This window comes from Salmo salar, chromosome 04, assembly GCF_965601325.2.
Source record: "Salmo salar chromosome 04, fSalSal1, whole genome shotgun sequence".
NCBI lineage: Eukaryota > Metazoa > Chordata > Actinopteri > Salmoniformes > Salmonidae > Salmo > Salmo salar.
Genome location: NC_138294.1, coordinates 69,390,814 through 69,406,464, shown reverse-complemented (window position 1 = coordinate 69,406,464; position 15,651 = coordinate 69,390,814). Strand labels below are relative to the sequence as shown.

Genomic DNA, 15,651 nt, shown 5'->3' with positions numbered 1-15,651 from the left:
GCTTGTAGCGTCATACTGAAGACGTTGAGGCTGTAATCGCTGCCAAAGGTGCTTCAACAAAGTACTGAGTAAAGGGTCTGAATACTTATGTAAATGTAATGTTTCCGTAAAGAAAATCTGAATGCACTGTTTTTTCAACATTTTAGCCGTGTTGTTCAGGTTGCTGACCTGAAATGGGCCTTCATAAGGTAGCAAAGCTCAACAGAGTGAAGCAAGGTTCTGGCAGGAAACTTCAGTCAGTCTTTACCTCAGCTGACAACCAGTGCGCAGAACGCTACTGGATATTGACAAACTCTCCTACATAATGGCACTCTACGTTCATTGACAAGTCCAGCAAACAGAATTGTAGTGCAACTTTGCTGCTGCTTTTGCCCACCTCCACCTGCTTTTAGCTGTGCTTATTGTTCTGTTGGGAGGGAATGGAAGATATTCTGCTCCCTGCCCATAACTTGGCCATAACAGTAGTAGTAGTTTTTTATTACATAACATGTAGGCCGTACGTGGCAGCTGAAAGCTGAATTGCACTGGCCTGATAATGGATGCATACAAAATGTTATTTATATTATGAGAGCATTATCCTTGGCCCATGACACTGTACATTGCTGCTATGATGTTTGAGTGTCCACAAATAGTAGCGGCTCTTTTGGCCTTTCTATGACTGACTCGCCATGTATTGCTCTTCAAAAATGTAAATGTGTCAATACTCAGAGATTTCCATTTCCACAGATTCTACATTTACAATTAGATTCCCACACTTACGGCTATCTCTGTTTTCATGAAAATAGTATCTCCTCTTACTAAAGATGTAGCTCAATGGGTAGTACTGCACTTCCCAATGGGAGACCACAAATTGATTTTCTGGCAGAGCACAAACCTTGTAAAATGTATTGTGGCTCTCTTGGTGCTCCTCAGAGTTTCATATTTCTATTAATTAGGAGTAGTTTTTATACATGTCCATGTGGGTTTATGTGTGATGAAGATGTCATGATATTTGTAGCAGAACTGTATAGGTTTGGAGGATGAGCTTGCTCTTAATATGCTCCTCAAACCACAAAAAGGGGTTAACAGACTATGTAACGGCTCTGCAAACGTGTGAGGCCATCAATCCAACATTAAGCACCAGATTTTATGTCTCTTTATACAGGTCTCTTCATACATGATAAGAATGAAAGGAAGAATGAAAAACAACACATACACCAGTTACTTTGAACATTAATATCTTTTTCTTTTTTATTAAGACAAGAACTCTTCATTTTTTGTAAAAATGTCTATTTATGAACCAATACAAAATGTGTATGGGAATGTGGATATCTTTTTTCTTCATTAATACACATTAACATTGCCCTAGTACAGCAGAAAAACTAAAATAATCAACCAAAAACAATGAAGTGATAAACGACCAAACGTTCTGGAAGGAAAACTAAACGTCCGAGACATGTTTAAATTGATAGTTGCACAGCCACAGCTGGTGGTGTACTCTTTCATTGTGAACTATGTCTATACAAAAAAATACTTAAACATCTTATACAGTGCACCAAATATTTAAGAAAATTCATAAAACATGTACAGCTTAAATGCAAAACAAATCACCAGTTGTCTCTTGATCTAAAATGATTGGCGTACTTTTTATATATATACTTCATCAATGTGTGGTGGGCTTTAGACTTTGCATTCTACCTGAGATGCAATCACACCATTCAATGCACATGAACCTGAGACAGGGCATTAACAAATAAATGTAAAAGTAATTTGATAAAATAAAAAAGAAATCATCAACACTTAGACTACCAAATTAACTGTAGCTTGAGTAACAAAAGGGACATTTCATGAAGAAGAAAAAACTGATAACACAGAAACAGAAATGACAAAAATTACATTCTATACTCAAACATCAAACTCATTCCACACATCTCTGGACTTGTTACACCCGCCCAAATTGTTGTCCATCATCGAATTGTATTTGATTTGCTGTTCATATCACCAGGGTTAAAGGAAAATTACACCCCAAAACTTTCAAAATACATAAATCGAGCCGGTATGATCCATTTCGCATCATATGATTCAAAACGCAGCTATATTTATGTATTTTGTATATTTTGAAAGTTATATATCTTCAAAGCTTGATTGCTGAAATGCAAAACATTTTGGGATTATATCAACAATGGACTAATGAAACAAATACCAAAATATAGTTTTTGGGTGGAGTTTCCCTTTAATAAGTAGGTGATCATACAAATTAACATTTGTTTTATGTCAACTACGCTCGAGTTGCATACACTTTCCCCAATACACTCCTGTTTCCTATTGGTTCTGACAGTGGTCACCATTACAAACCACAACACACACCAGTAAAAGGTTAAGCAGAAACATATACAGTACCAGTCAAAAGTTTGGACACACCTACTCATTCAACGGTTTTTCTTTATTTTTTACATGGTAGAATAATAGTGAAGACATCAAAACTATGAAATAACACATATGGAATCATGTATTAAACAAAAAAGTGTTAAACAAATCAAAATATATTTTAGATTTTTCAAAGTAGCCACGCTTTGCCTTGACAGCTTTGCACACTCTTGGCATTCTCTCAACCTGCTTCACCTGGAATGCTTTTCCAACAGTCTTGAAGGAGTTCCTACATATGCTGAGCACTTATTGGCTGCTTTTCCTTCACTCTACGGTCCAACTCATCCCAAACCATCTCAATTGCGTTGAGGTTGGGTGCATCTAATGCAGCACTCCATCACTGTCCTTGGTCAAATAGCCCTTACACAGCCTGGAGGTGTGTTTTGGGTCATTGTCCTGTTGAAAAACAAATGTCCCACTAAGCGCAAATCAGATCGGATGGCGTATCGCTGCAGAATGCTGTGCTAGCCATGCTGGTTAAGTGTGCCGTGAATTCGAAATAAATCAATGACAGTGTCACCAGCAAAGCACCCCCACACTATCACACCTCCTCCTCCATGCTTCACAGTGTGAACCACACATGCAGAGATCATCTATTCGCCTACTCTGCGTCTCACAAAGACACGGTGGTTGGAACCAAAAATCTCAAATTTGGACTCATCAGACCAAAGGACAGATTTCCACCTGTCTAATGTCAATTGCTCGTATTTCTTGGCCCATGCAAGTCTCTTCTTCTTATTGGTGTCCTTTAGAGGTGGTTTCTTTACAGAAATTCGACCATGAAGGCCTGATTCACGCAGTCTCCTCTGAAGAGTTGATGTTGAGATGTGTCTGTTACTTGAACTCTGTGAAGCATTTATTTGGGCTGCAGTTTCTGAGGCTGGTAACTCTAATGAACGTATCCTCTGCCGCAGATGTAATTCTGGGTCTTCCTTTACTGTGGCGGTCCTCATGAGAGCCAGTTTCATCATAGCGCTTGATGGTTTTTGCGACTGCACTTAAAGAAACGTTCAAAGTTCTTTACATTTTTCTGATTGACTGACCATCATGTCTTAAAGTAATGATGGATTGTCATTTCTCTTCGCTTATTTGAGCTGTTCTTGCCAAAATATGTTTTTTTACTAAATAGGGCTATCTTCTATATACCACCTCTACCTTGTCACAACACAACTGATTGGCGCAAACGCATTAAGAAGCAAAGAAATTCCACACATTCGCTTTTAACAAGGCACACCTGTTAATTGAAATGCATTCCAGGTGACTACCTCCTGAAGCTGGTTGAAAGAATGCCAAGAGTGTGCAAAGCTGTCATCAAGGCAATGGGTGGCTACTTTGAAGAATGTAAAATGTAACACTTTTTTGGTTGCTACATGATTCAATATGTGTTATTTAATAGTTTTGATGTCTTCACTATTATTCAACAATGTAGAAAATAGTACAAATAAAGAAAAACCCTTGAATGAGTAGGTATGTCCAAACTTTTGACTGGTACTGTACATCGACCCAGTCCACACAGCTGTGAGTACATGTATTAAAATGTCCACCTACAGAACGAGTGAATAGATGTGTTCACTTGGTAAGAACAGACTTTTTAAGGTCCAGTTTTGAATGGAAGCCACCACACTTTTGACCACAGCAAAATAATGCTCACTGTTAAATACAAGTCACACAACCTCAATCTAAAAGACGTTTACATTCTCTCTGTTGTTTGATCCATTGAAACAACAGAGGGGATCCAAAATGTTTCACATGAAGTGACACAGTCTAAAATGGAGCATTTAAACGAGCCAGAAAGCCACCACTGTCCTGATAAACAACCAGCATTGTCGTCATACAGTATTAAATCAGTGGTAGCTCCTTGTTCAAGATATTATATTCGGAATAAACATCAAATCAAACACGTAAGCAACAACATCTTTTCAACCTAATTGTCAGCTCAACAACCTCAGCAGGACAGGAACTAAATTCAACAGCAATGTTTACTGTAGTGATGTAGAAATGAAAAGTAACAGTTCCCCAAAAAGTACTTTTGGCATTCCCCAACTCTCCCTAACTGGCCCTTTCCACATTGTATCATCTTTAAGCTTAGGCAGGTCATTTGTAAAGAAAGAAAAATAGGAGACTGTATTATGTTGTTTTAGAGGTTCACACTCACATACATGCAGTGTTGTGTTGGCTGACTGTTTGGGCAACTGAAAATTGTTGCATCATGACAAGACCATGTACAGTCCAGAGGCTGGGGTGTGATAGTAGGGGAAATAAGGCCCTGTCTCCCGTGGTAATTCCGAGTGACACATACGCTCCTCAACTGTCATGAGTGTTTTACAATATGGAGTGACAAAACTCAAACAGGAAACAGCTTGCGATAATCAGAAAAAACACAAAAGTATTCTGTCATGAAATTCCACTAGGTTGTAAAAAACATTTCCTGGCACAGATTTGTGTATAATACATTGGTGTGAATATATTGTCTGGACATAGTTTGTATATTATTGGAACTATTCGTTCTGTTGCGTCTGAATTGTTTTGAGATAATGTTTTGTATTGAAATCATATCCTTTGAAAAAATGGCTTAGACACAATGATTGTAGGTCCTTTGCTCATACAGAAGCTATGTTTCGCCTATGTATCACCATCTCCTTTAAAATCCTATAACCCTTTTTACTCCTCTAGTTCTAATTTATACACAAGGCTGGAAAAATACAACTACTGTACATGTGAGATTTGACTGTTCAGCATGTAACAATATGAAGGTAGTATCGCTTTATAAATGTTGATTGCAGTTAGTACCTCACAACCTACAGTAGATTGATATATGTATTATAATGAGGATATTCACCTTTGATAGTCAACATTCATTTATTAGTTTGGAGATGTCTTCTGGTCATTTCTTATTGAAATTAATCCTATCAGTGTTACCTTTTTTTTTACCAACTTTATTACAGCTTGGCTAAAGCGAGGCAGCTTGATTGAAAGACAATGGGTGAGTATACACCACCAAAGAAACCATTAAAAACAAATTATTTTTTAAATGTTTTGTTGTTTGTCAAAAATATTTCTGAATGAGAGAGACGATGTAAAACCCCAAAATGTCATCATAAAACATGAAATGCCTGCAGGGGAATTGCAGTTCCATTCATTGGAACAGAACAAAAACATCATTGTACAGAGAATAAAAGGTAAAGCGGTAGGGACTAGTGAATTGAAAATGCTTTTAAGTTCAGCATAGCGAGGGTGAAATAATGTGCCTTCTACTTTGCTTATTCCAAATAGTACCAATGTTTTAAATGTGCTGGCATATCTAATAAGAAAAACAAATTGAAGAGAGAGGAAATAATACAAGTTATCCACAGTGAATAGGAATTGGCTCAGATAAAATGAAAACAAGGACAGTTTGAGACCAACTGTCCTCCACTGTTTCCTTTAGATTATATTTCTGTGTGTGTGTTTTAAAGAGGAGGGTAATGTTATTTATGTGTAATAATATTTTCCTCATGTACATTTTTCGAAGATGATACGTAAAGCGTTGGATGTGTTTTGGAGTTATCAAAAGGTTTGGAAAAAAAGAAAGGTAGTGGCTTGAGACTAGGCCTGCTCACAGTATAGTGGAAATAGGGTTCTTATGAGGTTTTGGTATGCAGAAGAGAACGTGTGTGCGAACACAGTGGGAGAGATGAACAGAGCCACTGTGTAATTCAACACTCATAAGAAAGCCAACAGCACAATCATAATGAAGAGAGTGAAAGAGGGGACGGTGAGGAGCAACGGTATGTTGACGGGGGAAAAAAGAAGAATGAATAGAAAAGAAATTCAGAACAAGGCACAGAATTTTCTGCAAATGGTTGAACTAAACAAAATTCGTACCAGCAGTTTTGGGAGGTGTCGAATGGTGAAGCTCTACAGTGATTTCTGGCAACATCTGGCAAACCCAACCCCCCTTCCCTCCCTACCCACCCTTACCAAAAACCTACTCTCCCTTCCCTATGTTTCCACCTTATACACACAAAACTGTTCCTCTTCAGCTGCACAGACTGGACTATACATTGTTCAATCCCTGGCAATCACCACTAAAACAAATCCATCCTACCCACCCTACCCAACCATACTTAAACCCCAAGCACCCCTCACCCAAAGACAGTATGGTGTCCCACAGGGGACAGTATTGGGGCCCTGTGATTTCTATATGTAGTACTCCTTTTTCTCGTCCGAATTGTTGTGGCCCCCCTCTGCGTTGATAATGGCCGTGTCTGCATCTGCTGCATCGTCGGCTCCTTTAGCTTCATGTGTGAAGTAGGTACCTGAAGGGGGGAAAGGATAAGGAATTAACAAATTGATCAAAATGGACACTTCATTCCTAAGCTCATGAATGCCTACTCATACGTTTCCTTGACATTAACAAGCAAATCATTGAACCAAATCGACTCATCAGGTTAACTGTAAAATATACAGTCGTGGCCAAAAGTTTTGTGAATGACACAAATATTAATTTTCACAAAGTCTGCTGCCTCAGTTTGTGTGATGCTAATTTGCATATACTCCAGAATGTTATGAAGAGTGATCAGATGAATTGCAATTAATTGCAAAGTCCCTCTTTGCAATGCAAATGAACTGAATCCCAAAAAACATTACCACTGCATTTCAGCCCTGCCACAAAAGGACCAGCTGACATGTCAGTGATTCTTTTGTTAACACAGGTGTGAGTGTTGACGAGGACAGGGCTGGAGATCACTCTGTCATGCTGATTGAGTTCGAATAACAGACTAGAAGCTTCAAAAGGAGGGTGGTGCTTGGAATCATTGCTCTTCCTCTGTCAACCATGGTTACCTGCAAGGAAACACGTGCCATCATCATTGCTTTGCACAAAAAGGGCTTCACAGGCAAGGATATTGCTGCCAGTAAGATTGCACCTAAATCAACCATTTATCGGATCATCAAGAACTTCAAGAAGAGCGGTTCAATTGTTGTGAAGAAGGCTTCAGGGCGCCCAAGAAAGTCCAGCAAGCTCCAGGACCGTCTCCTAAAGTTGATTCAGCTGCGGGATCGCGGTACCACCAGTACAGAGCTTGCTCAGGAATGGCAGCAGGCAGGTGTGAGTGCATCTGCACGCACAGTGAGGTGAACACTTTTGGAGGATGGCCTGGTGTCAAGGGCAGCAAGGAAGCCACTTCTCTCCAGGAAAAACATCAGGGACAGACTGATATTCTGCAAAAGATACAGGGATTGTACTGCTGAGGACTGGGGTAAAGTCATTTTCTCTGATGAATCCCCTTTCCGATTGTTTGGGGCATCCGGAAAAAAAAGCTTGTCCGGAGAAGACAAGGTGTGCGCTACCATCAGTCCTGTGTCATGCCAACAGTAAAGCATCCTGAGACCATTTATGTGTGGGGTTGCTTCTCAACCAAGGGAGTGGGCTCACTCACAATTTTGCCTACCAACACATCCTCCGAGAGCAACTTCTCCCAACCATCCAGGAACAGTTTGGTAACGAACAATGCCTTTTCCAGCATGATGGAGCACCTTGCCATAAGGCAAAAGTGATAACTAAGTGGCTCGGAGAACAAAACATCGATATTTTGGGTCCATGGCCAGGAAACTCCCCAGACCTTAATCCCACTGAGAACTTGTGGTCAATCCTCAAGAGGCGGGTGGACAAACAAAAACCCACAAATTCTGACAAACTCCAAGCATTGATTATGCAAGAATGGGCTGCCATCAGTCAGGATGTGGCCCAGAAGATAATTGACAGCATGCCAGGGCAGATTGCAGAGGGTCAACACTGCAAATATTGACTCTTTGCATCAACTTCATGTAACTGTCAATTAAAGCCTTTGCCACTTATGAAATGCTTGTAATTATACTTCAGTATTCCATAGTAACATCTGACAAAAATATCTAAAGACACTGAAGCAGCAAACTTTGTGGAAATTAATATTTGTGTCATTCTCAAAACTTTTGGCCACGACTGTATATTGTATTATCTCATAAAATGTATACCTTTGGCACGTCTACACAAACTCTAATGGAAACTGTAGCTTCAAAATTATACATCAGGTACTAGGTTTTTAATTCTGGTAGGTAAATTCTTTATTTGCCACTGCAAACCCCTCTGTTGGCATTCCTTGGTTGGCATTCAAGATTTGCACATGAAAATCTATTTGATTTCCATGAAACAAGCCAAACCAAGGGATGCTCAAGATTCAGCTTCAGCTCGGCTCATGCCTCCAAATTAACCTTGTCAAGTTCAACGAACGCGTGTGAATGAGCAATCCACTTCAAACTTCATTTCCGACAGGGATTATTCACATCCCAACAGTTTTGGGCCTGATAATAAAGGCGATAGCCCAGATCGAATGGAGAAGGGCAAGGAGTAATTTGGAATCAAAACCAAACCATTGGCTGCACTCCAAAGAAAACCCCTTCAAAAGTACAGTAGCCATAACAGAGAGAAAATAAGATGGGGCTCAGGAGGTATGGTAGAATTTCTAAAACAGAGTTTGGGGGGAGAGGGAAGTGGTTTTCTGATTGCCCTGGACAATACTAGTATGACACTGAGTAAAATAAATCATAAAATGATAGTGTGTCTGTGCTCTTTTAAAATGTTTAACCTTGTGATTCCACAGAGGTGCTTCTAGATAGAAAACAAAAGGCTTCGTCACATACCTTTGTGTCTTGCAAAGTACCGTCCCAAAATGATGAGTAGACAGAGCATGGCAAAGACAACCACAGCCACCACTCCGCCGATGACCGCATGGTCGACCGCTCTCGGTGCTCCCTCTCCAGCTCTGGAATCTGTAAGCACAGTAACAGAAACACCTTTTACAGAATCCACTAACAGTGCATGCCAATGGGAAGACATCACGTCCACTTTGGTGGATAAGAGATCTCCAAAGAAATAATGATTACATAAATCACCTATAGTATATTGTCAGCTACTCCAGCCTTTGGAGTTGGAGAATAAGGGCTGATATTACAAGTTGGATGTAGGGATGTAACGGTTCACCAAGCCCACGGTTCGGTACGTATTGCGGTATTGGGATCACGGTTTGGTTTCAGTACAGAGGGAGATTTAAATGCCAACAGTCACTGTAGTTCATTTGTATTTATTTAAGAAAATACAAAGTGTTGGTACACCATGATTCCATATATGATCAAGAGTCATATAATACCTGATGAGAGCCCAATCAGGAATACCAACACTTTGTATTTTCTTAAATGAAAACACATGATTACTCAACAACAACAACAACACTAAAATAAAGTGCAATATAAACATGGCTCAGACATTGTATAGGACTATGCTATAATGTTTTCTTACAAAGACAAAAATATCCACACTTCTGTGACTCTCATAAAGGGTTAATATAGCACGGTACTTCTCATTTGCCACTCCGGGGTAATGTGATGGGCTGTCAGTGTTAAGTAGCTCTCTGTAGCCCTGGAGGTCCATCCATCTGTAGTAAGCGCAATACAGGGTACATTGGCCAATTAATTGACAACTTCGGCTTGCTTATAAAGAGTGTGTATTACTGGTTTGCTGAAAAGGGTGCGAGAGGGCAAAGTTCGTAACGTGGCTCAAGCACTTTTCATGAGATGCTGAAACCCCCTATTCTTCTCGACCACCGAGAATAGGCGCATATCCATGGCTATAAACATACCCATCACTCTTTCATTTATTTGACCAAGTCAAAATAAGCTGCAGAGGGGAGATTAAGTTGTTTTGTTGTCTTTTTGCGTTTCAGTCTTGCTCCGGTGGTAGGAATACTGGGGTGATGTCGGCGTAAATGTGTCAACATTTGCATAGGCTATTCTCGTTGAGCAGTGGCAACATACTCTCCCTGTCCATCGCCTTTGTAATCTACTGGGATGACAAATGTTCCCAAACGGGAGATTTAAACGATGATGGAAGATCCTCCAATTCTGGTTTATCAACCCCACCACTCGCCATCGTACAGAACTAGTTCCCAGCTGCGCCTCACAAAAGGACAGTTTGAAATGTTCCAATTAAGATTTTAATTTTGATTACAATGTGTACAGGCTCTAGTCTACGGAATGGACTGAATTATTTTTTATTTTTTTAATATTTAATCAAGAGGCCTATAATGCAGTATAGGCATTGCCTATAGACCTAGTGTTTTAATTTTGTATATATGTCACGTCCTGACCAGTAGAGGGTGTAGTTGGGTCAGGACGTGGCAGAAGGGAGTGAGTGTTTTATTGTTTCATTTAATTTTGGCCGTGTGACTTCCAATCAAGCACAGCTGTAGAGGGTTGTGGTTGATTGGGAGTCACACATAAGTTGCCTACGTTTCCGTTGTGTGGTGTGGGTAATTGTGCTTGTCACTGTTGTTGCACCTGACAGGACTGTGTTGGCTGTCAATTTTGTTGTTTTGTGAATTGCATAGTGTTCGTAACATTAAAAATGACGAACCCTAACTCCGCCGCATTTTGGTCCACTTCTTCCGTAGACAGCCGTTACAGAATTACCCACCAACAAAGGACCAAGCGGCGGAAGAGGAAGGAGCAGCAGGACTACTGCGTTATGGACAAATGGACGTGGGAACAGATCCTGGACGGAGAGGGACCATGGACTCAGGCTGGGGATTATCGCCTCCCGCAGTGGGAGATTGAAGCGGCGAGAGCGGAGAGGCGATACTACGAGGAGAGAGAGCGCAACGAGCGCGAGAGGCAGCCCAAATAATTTTTTTGGGGGGGGCACACGGGACAGTCGGTGGAGCTGAGGTCGGAACCAGAGCCAGTCGGGATGACATTGGAGGTGAGCGAGGGATATGAGACAGAGACTGTGACCGGGTTAATGGGAAAATTAGGAGAGAGAGAGATGAGAGAGCTGCTAGTGTGGTGCATAAAGTACGGCATTCGCCCTAATGAGCGTGTTGTGGGTATGATGTCACCTGAGGCAGCTCTCCATACTCGTCCTGAGGTGCGTGCTGGTTGTCTGGTAAAGACTGTGCCTGCGCTCAGAAACAGGCCTCCTGCATGTCTTCCCATCCTGGTCAAGCCCGTGCCTCCTCCACGGACCAGTACTCCAGTGGGTCTCCCTATCCGGGTCAAGCCCGTGTCTCCTCCACGGACCAGTCCTCCAGTGGATCTCCCTATCCTGGTCAAGCCCGTGTCTCCTCCACGGACCAGTCCTCTAGTGGGTCTCCCTATCCTGGTCAAGCCCGTGTCTCCTCCACGGACCGGTCCTCCAGTGGGTCTCTCCACCCTGGTCTCTCCTGTGCCACCTCCTCAAACCAGGCCTCCAGCGGGCCTTCCCAGACTGGTGAGTCCAGGGCCTGCGCCCAGAGCCAGGCCTCCGTTATGTCTCCCCAGCCTGGTGAATCCTGAGTCGGAGCTGCCCGCCAGTCAACAGTCGTCGGAGCTGCCCGCCAGTCAACAGTCGTCGGAGCTGCCCGCCAGTCAACAGTCGTCGGAGCTGCCCGCCAGTCAACAGTCGTCGGAGCTGCCCGCCAGTCAACAGTCGTCGGAGCTGCCCGCCAGTCAACAGTCGTCGGAGCTGCCCGCCAGTCAACAGTCGTCGGAGCGGCCCGCCAGTCAACAGTCGTCGGAGCGGCCGGACTGCCCTGTTCTGCCGGAGCGGCCGGACTGCCCTGTTCTGCCGGAGCGGCCGGACTGCCCTGTTCTGCCAGAGCGGCCGGACTGCCCTGTTCTGCCAGAGCGGCCGGACTGCCCTGTTCTGCCAGAGCGGCCGGACTGCCCTGTTCTGCCAGAGCGGCCGGACTGCCCTGATCTGCCAGGGTGCCCGGCCTGTCAGGATCAGCCCGAGTGGTCCTCCTGCCCTCAGCCACCCTCCCTTCCCTCCCTTATTGTTTAGGTGTTCCTTTTTGTTGGGGATTTTTTTTGTGTTTTCCTTTTTTTTAGGTGCATCCCGGGGTCTGCACCTTGAGGGGGGGGGGTACTGTCACGTCCTGACCAGTAGAGGGTGTAGTTGGGTCAGGACGTGGCAGAAGGGAGTGAGTGTTTTATTGTTTCATTTAATTTTGGCCGTGTGACTTCCAATCAAGCACAGCTGTAGAGGGTTGTGGTTGATTGGGAGTCACACATAAGTTGCCTACGTTTCCGTTGTGTGGTGTGGGTAATTGTGCTTGTCACTGTTGTTGCACCTGACAGGACTGTGTTGGCTGTCAGTTTTGTTGTTTTGTGAATTGCATAGTGTTCGTAACATTAAAAATGACGAACCCTAACTCCGCCGCATTTTGGTCCACTTCTTCCGTAGACAGCCGTTACAATATATCTTTTTTTATGTATTAATTTGGGTTCACAGTGCGGACCGAACCGAGGTTCATGTACCGAACGGTTCGGTACAAATACGTATACCGTTACACCCCTCTGCAAAATGGGAATTATCAAAACATTTATGAAATTAAACAAATAAAGGCCATGATGATCTTTCTAAAACACAATGTGATTCAAGTTAAATTTATATTTTATATTGCAGCTTCCACTACAATGAAACTAAATATCAAATTGATTGAATCATATAAAATGGCCAGAATGTGGCTCGAGTTTGATTTGTTAGGTAAAATGACTGTGTTCAGAGAATCGATATACAAAACACATTTCAAATCAAATTGTATTAGTCACATGCGTGAATACAACAGGTGTAGACCTTACAGTGAAATGCTTACTCACGAGCTCCTAACCGACAGTGCAGTTTAAAAAAATATGGATAAGAATAAGAGATAAAAGTAACAAGTAATAGAAGAGGAGCAGTAAAATAACAATATATACCGGGGGGTGCCGGTACAGAGTCAATGTGCATATCACATAGTATGTTATCCAATTTACAGTAAGGGGATGCATAACTCTACTGTGGTTGGCCATTTAACTGAACAGCAGAAGATAGTAGAGCATTTAAACATGATTTATGAAGTGATACAGGCGGTTCTCAACTTCAATATACCAGAGCAAGCACCACTGTTCAAATAAATCTGGCCCCTGCCTTGTCTCGAGTCAGAGCAATACATTTAGCCTGCAATGACTAAAAAGTGCGGATCCCAAGCAATTTCTAAGAAAGATTTACACCAGCTTGGCCTGAAGAACAAGGCGCTTGCCTTAGAGGCTCCAATCTGTAATGATATGTGAAGGTTATTGATCAAGTGTAGGGATCCATGACAACCAAAAGTTAATGGCAGTTTGTGGACTTGATTGGTTCTTCACAGTGCAAAGGAGGAGCAAAATCTTTCATCAATAGCTCACACTCGCTAGGAAATGATAAAGTTTGGGGGAGAGAATAGATAGGAAGCCGGGGGCTTTGACAAGGCCTTATGTCAGTGAGAGAGGGAAAAGTTTCAGATTCATTGAGGGGTTATACATTTGTAAAAGTGAGAAACTAGTTGTCCTTTGGTAATAGCCTATGGTCAGTGGTGTAAAGTACTGAAGTAAAAATACTTTACAGTACTACTTAAGTAGTGTTTTGCGGTATCGGTACTTAATCATTTATATTTGACGACTTTTACTTCACAAAATTCCTAAAGAAAATTATGTACTTTTTTCTCCATACATTTTCCCTGACACCCAAAAGTACTCATTACATTTTGAATACTTAGCAGGACAGAAAATTGTACAATTCACACACTTATAAAGACAACATCCCTGGTCATCCCTACTGCCTCTGATCTGTCATCCCTACTGCCTCTGATCTGGCGGACTCACTAAACACAAATGCTTTGTTTTTAAATTGTGTCTGATTGTTGGAGTGTGACCCTGGCTATCTGTAAATAAAAATCGTGCCATCTGGTTTGCTTAATATAAGGAATTTTTAATTATTCTTATTTTTACTTTTGATACTTAAGTATATTTTAGCAGCTACCTTTACTTTTGATAGTTAAGTATATTTAAAACCAAATACTTTTAGACTTTTACTCAAGTAGTATGAGAATAGTGTACTTTTTCCACCATTGCCTATGCTACATATCACAGCTACATTCCCATATACTGTATATCAAAAGACTCACAGGTTCCATTTTGTCATTCAGGGTGTTTAACTCCAGACTTATTTATGTTAACAGGTGCATCTCCTCCAAAGAGCTATCTCGGAAAGATAGGAAGGCTAGAGGGAATGGAGAAAAGGAGGGAAAAATGAACAACCATCCTCTTTGCAATCGACTCGCGTGGAATCCATCAGCCCATCCCTCATAGGTATACACTGCAATCTCTCGCACTCATCTCTAGCCTAAATCCCAGCTCAAGGCTTTTCCTGTGGGAGCTCAAAAAACTAAACTGGCAGGCCACAACTTATTATAGGATAACGAAGAGTGAGAGAAGCCCATGCTGTTGTGGAACACGCCCCCTCCTCCTCACCCAACTCACCTCATAAACAACTTACTGGTGGGGGAGGGAAAGGGGAAGAGAACGCCACAGTCACAGTGCTACCTGCCAAACTCAACCAAACATTACTTGATAAGCCTAATAGGTTATTTTAAATTCAGATTTCCTTTTCCGTGCTGGGCAGATTCAATTAAAGTCAGCAGAAATCCTTTCGACACCTAATTCGCTCTTGTCAAAGAGGGAGGTAAAGACGTGCGTTAACACACTTTCCTATTAAGATGTTAAAGTGGATCTTGGGCTGCACAGTCCGTCGGGGCTGGGGGATAAACAGAGGCCTATGGAAATGTCAGGGAATTTCGCTCTGTCCTCTCCCCTGGATAAAACCTGTCCTTTTTCAGTAAATTCTGTACTGAATGAGGGACGGGTGGATGAGGGAGGGAGGGAGGAGAGGAGGCACTGGGTCCACGGTGGGTTTGACGTCCCACTCAGGTCATTCGCTCCGACTGCACTTGTACTTGACACTAATTAACATAAACTGACAAATGGACTGGGCTTGGGGAGCCGACTGTCGCCTCCCATCCCTCCTCGGAAGTGATCTGGCTCCCACTTGACGTCCACCCCTAACCCCTCTCTTGACCCGCCCTCCCCTGCCCTGCCAGTCTCTGTGGAGCAGCCGTATGACATGGGGCCGGGGAATGCAGTCAACAACAATCAGGCTGTAGATTGGCGTTTATGATGGCTCACAGTAAGGGGCGTTGCTAAGGTAATACAGAACGCCACTGTACTCTAACGCAATCAGAAGAGGAGAAATTGTAATTTTATAAAAATCCACTGTACCAACATTGTTGCATTGTGTAATTTCAGAGAGGGCAGATGGTTTGGAAATGAGTTGCTTCACTCTCGCACACAAACCAACAAACGCCTAACACATAAGATGGCACCGAAGACCATGGCTGA

At 42.3% G+C, this 15,651-nt stretch overlaps 1 protein-coding gene across 3 annotated transcripts in view; it reads right to left on the bottom strand.

Annotated features, from left to right (window-relative positions):
* Positions 1–1,200: 1,200 nt before the first annotated feature.
* LOC106603642 (cell adhesion molecule 1) overlaps positions 1,201–15,651 on the bottom strand; it is a 551,827-nt gene continuing 537,376 nt past the window's right edge. For all 3 annotated transcript variants that reach the window (XM_014197549.3, XM_014197550.3, XM_014197551.3), the window contains 2 exons: positions 9,067–9,195; positions 1,201–6,704 (listed from right to left, as the gene is read on the bottom strand). In XM_014197549.3, the coding sequence (XP_014053024.2) occupies positions 6,586–6,704; positions 9,067–9,195 (248 nt within the window). In that variant the 3' untranslated portion in view covers positions 1,201–6,585. The remainder of the gene's footprint in view (positions 6,705–9,066; positions 9,196–15,651) is intronic.